Source organism: Babylonia areolata, chromosome 13 (genome assembly GCF_041734735.1).
Source record: "Babylonia areolata isolate BAREFJ2019XMU chromosome 13, ASM4173473v1, whole genome shotgun sequence".
Taxonomy (NCBI): domain Eukaryota; kingdom Metazoa; phylum Mollusca; class Gastropoda; order Neogastropoda; family Buccinidae; genus Babylonia; species Babylonia areolata.
In genome coordinates, this window is record NC_134888.1 from 6,483,292 (window position 1) to 6,488,291 (window position 5,000).

At 53.0% G+C, this 5,000-nt stretch overlaps 1 protein-coding gene across 3 annotated transcripts in view; it reads right to left on the reverse strand.

Annotated features, from left to right (window-relative positions):
• Window positions 1-5,000, reverse strand: part of LOC143289007 (fibronectin type-III domain-containing protein 3a-like) — a 281,853-nt gene that overhangs the window by 231,694 nt on the left and 45,159 nt on the right. For all 3 annotated transcript variants that reach the window (XM_076597762.1, XM_076597760.1, XM_076597761.1), the window contains exon 2: window positions 2,174-3,471. In XM_076597762.1, coding sequence (XP_076453877.1) covers window positions 2,174-3,422 — 1,249 coding nt within the window. In that variant the 5' untranslated portion in view covers window positions 3,423-3,471. The remainder of the gene's footprint in view (window positions 1-2,173; window positions 3,472-5,000) is intronic.

The window sequence follows — 5,000 nt, forward strand, 5'->3', positions numbered from 1 at the left end:
CAAGACAACGGACAGATGCAGAGATGGACACATGCCACAGACAGACAGACAGACAGACAGACAAACAGCTGCTGTCCATGAGCACAGACAAGACAACGGACAGATGCAGAGATGGACACATGCCACAGACAGACAGACAGACAGACAGACAAACAGCTGCTGTCCATGAGCACAGACAAGACAACGGACAGATGCAGAGATGGACACATGCCACAGACAGACAGACAGACAGACAGACAAACAGCTGCTGTCCATGAGCACAGACAAGACAACGGACAGATGCAGAGATGGACACATGCTGACAGACAGACAGACAGACAGACAAACAGCTGCTGTCCATGAGCACAGACAAGACAACGGACAGATGCAGAGACGGACACATGCCACAGACAGACAGACAAACAGACAAACAGCTGCTGTCCATGAGCACAGACAAGACAACGGACAGATGCAGAGACGGACACATGCCACAGACAGACAGACAAACAGACAAACAGCTGCTGTCCATGAGCACAGACAAGACAACGGACAGATGCAGAGATGGACACATGCCACAGACAGACAGACAGACAGACAGACAAACAGCTGCTGTCCATGAGCACAGACAAGACAACGAACAGATGCAGAGACGGACACATACCACAGACCAATATCGGTCAACTGTCTGTGCACGCACATCAACATGGAAGCAGACACAAAATGACAAAGACACGGACAAAGCGACACAGACACAAAAAGTGGATTCAGGGAGCTCCTAGGAAGAACACAGTCCTGAAACAGGAGCAGTCTGAAAGAAATCGGAGGAGATTTACTGGAACGCGGCCAGTCAGACAGACAGACATACCGATATATATATATATAGCCAGACAGACGGACAGATATACCGATATTATGATACACAGAGAGTCAGATACAGATAGACAAAGACAAGAGAGTCAGACTGACGGGTATACCGATAATTACATTGACAACCACACACACACACACACACACACACACACACACACACACACACACACCACCACCACCACCACCACCACCGCCAAGTGGTGACATAGCCAGACAGACAGAAGGATATATATAGACATGCAGACTGGCAGATAGACAGACAGATACATAGACAGACAGATAGACGAGTGGATGGGCTGATGGGTGATGTACATACAGATCGACAGACAGACAGACAACACCAAGTGTGCATCAAAATAACACGCATGCACGCGCACGCGCACACACGCACACACACACACACACACATAAACACACACACACACACACAATCACCACCACCACCACCACCACCACCACCAAGTGTGACATAGTCAGACAGACAGAAGGATAGATATAGACATGCAGACTGGCAGATAGACAGACAGACAGATAGATAGACAGACGAGTGGATGGGCGGATGGGTGATGTACATACAGATACAGACAGACAGACACACAACACCAAGTGTGCATCAAAATAACACGCACGCACGCACGCGCACACACGCACACGTACACACACACAAGCAGAAGGAGGTACAAGCTCAGCAAAAAAAAAAACAAAAAAAAACAATATGACAACTGACCCAAGGGCACACACACACACACACACACACACACACACACACACACACACACACAGAGCTTCAAATCACCACCACCACCACCACTATCACCACTTGCATCCAGGCCAGAAAGGCCCGACTTCCACGACAAAGCATCCGTGTATTAATCAAAACGATCATGTGCGACAGAAGCATTCAGCCATGAAATTCACTGTGATTTCATTTGAACTGTAATTTGCATCGTACTGCAGTGCGTTGCATTGCGTTGCATTGCGTTGCGTTGCGTTGCGTTGCGTTGCGTTGCGTTGCGTTGCGCTGGCCTGTATTGTGCAAGTGGTGGTGGTGGTGGTGGTGGTGGTGGTTGCGATGGCGTTACGTTGTGTTTACTGCACTGCACTGTACTCGGCTCTTAGTGAGCCACCGAACACACACACACACACACACACACACACACACACACACACACACACACACACAAACGAATCAAACAAACAAAGAAAGAAAAAAAAAAAGCAGCTCAACAGATCAGGATTGAATAGAACAGACCACCAACACAACACAGCACAACACACACACACACACTACACACTCCCCACCCCCCCCCCCAACACCACTCACCTTGGATATGCTGAATCTGGTCCCCCAGGCGCACGGAGAAGGTCTCCCCGGGGTTGACGTGCACGTGCACCACGTGCTGAGAGTTGGACCCGGAGGTCGGCGCCGCGGCGGCGGGCACCTGCTGCTGCTGCTGCTGCTGCTGCTGCCCACCTCCCCCGCAACCACCACCACCACCCCCGCTGCAAGAAGTGGAGGTTTGGGAGCCGCCTCCTTCTCCACCGCCCACCACACTGTAGCTTCCTCCGGAGCACGGGCTGGAACGAGAGTTACCGCCGCTGCCACCACCAGCACCGGCACCAGCACCAGCACCACCCCGGGTGGATGACGACGATGATGATGATGATGATGATGAGGTGGTGGAGGCGGCGGAAGAGGAGCCCGGCAGAGGGACTGCTCGGGAACCCCGCACCCCTGGGGGCGACCCCCCACCACCACAACCCCCACCACCACCACCACGGTGGTGCGAGGAGGAGGAGGAGGAGGGTGGAGGCGGAGTCGGGGTGGCCGGGGGAGGAGGAGGAGGAGGAGGAGGAGGAGGAGGGTGGGAGGAGGGCGGGGTGGAAGGGCTACTCCCGCTGCTGGAGCCCAGGCCGCTGCTGACCTCGGAGCAAGAAGAGTCCAGCCCGTTCCGCAGCGGAGGGGGAGGGGGTGGGAGCGACGTCGGAGCGGCGGTGGGAGGAGTGGGGGAGGTGGGGGAGGTGGTGGTGGTGGTGGTGGTGGTAGCGGCGGCGGTGGATGAGGCAGCGTCCTCGCCCCAAGACGAGGAGCTGGCGTGCCCGTTCTCCTCCACAACCACCGCCGACGACGCCGAAGCGGCATCCGCCACGGCCGTTTCCCCGCCGCCTCCGTTCTTCGTCGCCGTCGCCGTCGTCGTCGTCTTCTTGTCTTCCACCATCACTGGGGGCGGCAAGGCCGGGTCTCCTCCGCCCAGTTCCCCCTCGGAGACGTTGCTGTTCTTGCTGTTGTTGTTGTTGCCGCGGCTCTTGCTGTTGTTGCCGTTGGTGGTGGGGGTCGGGGTCGAGGTGGGGGTCGGGGTAGGGGTGGTGGTGGTGGTGGTGAGGGTCGGCGTGGGCGGGGTGGTGGTGCTGGTGGTGGTGGCGATGATGGTGGCGGTGGCGGCGGCGGTGTTGGCGTGGTGGTGGTGGTGGTTGTGGTGGTGGTGGTGGTGGTGGTGGTTGATGGAGGTGCTAGTGTTGTTGTTGCTGCTGCTGCTGCTGCTGCTGCTGCTGCTGTGGTCGCTCTCGGCCATACTGCTGGTGTCAGGATCCCGCGGGCAGTCGCTTCGCTTCAGGATTTTGCTGCAAGAGGCAGCACACACACACACACACACACACACACACACACACACACACACACACACACACACACAGAGTAAAGAAAATGCCCTAGTTGTTGTTTACCATTATCAATTATCGCTGTTGTTGTTCTTGTTCCTGTTCGTGTCATTACTGTTATTCTTAGCAGCAGCAATAACAGCAGCAGAAAGCAGCAGCAGCAGTATTCCTGTCCTTCGTTTTCTTCTTCTTATCATCATCATCATCACCATCATCATCCTCTCCTTATCATCATCATCTCCTTATCATCATCATCATCTCCTTATCATCATCATCATCATCTCCTTATCATTACCATCATCTCCTTATCATCATCACCATCATCTTATCATCATCCTCATCATCATCCTCTCCTTATCATCATCACCATCATCTTATCATCATCCTCATCATCATCCTCTCCTTATCATCATCATCATCCTCATCATCATCCTCTCCTTATCATCATCATCATTATCTCCTTATCATTACCATCATCTCCTTATCATCATCACCGTCATCATCATCATCAAGGTGGTCATTATTTGGACAGGAACGCCACAGGGGGCACCCACACACACACAGTAACTGCGTGGTCGTGGAAGGACAAGAGATGTTGACCACAAATGTCAAAGCGCACTACGGGAGATAGGGAGGGGGGGGGGCAGGGCGGGGGGTAAAGATGGACAGGGGGGTGGTGTTAGTCGACGTGTCCACAGATCTGTCGCTACACCTTCTCCTGTCCCTATCCCATCCATCCATCCATCCATCCATCCATCGACAGACAGACAGATAAGACAGATAGATAGATAGACTGAAAGGCAGACAGACAGACAAACGGACAAACAGGAGATAAATACATCAGACAAACACGCACACACATACGCGTGCGCGCGCACACACATACACACACACACACACAAAGAGAGAGACAGACAGACAGACAGACATACACCAACAAAGAAGGCAGAGAGACAGACAAGACAGACAGGAAAACAAAAAACAAACAAAAAAAAAACAAAAAACAGGACAGGAACAAACAAAAGCCCCAGCCAGTCTGGAACCAAGGCTGCCAGTGATCGATGGACTGGAGAACGCGTCCGCACCCCCCCCCCCCCTCCCCCCCCAACCCCCCTACCCTCCCTTCTCATCCTCCATCTATGCACCCCTCCTCTCCCATTCCCTCCACACACACACACATATACACACACACACGCACGCACGCACGCATACACACACGCACGCACGCACACAATGAACCCGCTCAAAGAAGGGATTATCAAACCGATCCAAAAACCATATCCACGAATCAATACCAGTAGTTTTTTTTGTTATGTTTTTTTTTTTCTTTTTTCTTCTCTCTTTTTCAATGTTCAGCAGGATAACTGATAGCTCAGAGTGCGCGCGCGCGCGCGCACGTTGTGTGTGTGTGTGTGTGTGTGTGTGTGTGTGTGTGTGTGTGTGTGTGCGTGATATGATGATAATAATAATATAAAAAAAAACCTTCCCCCAGA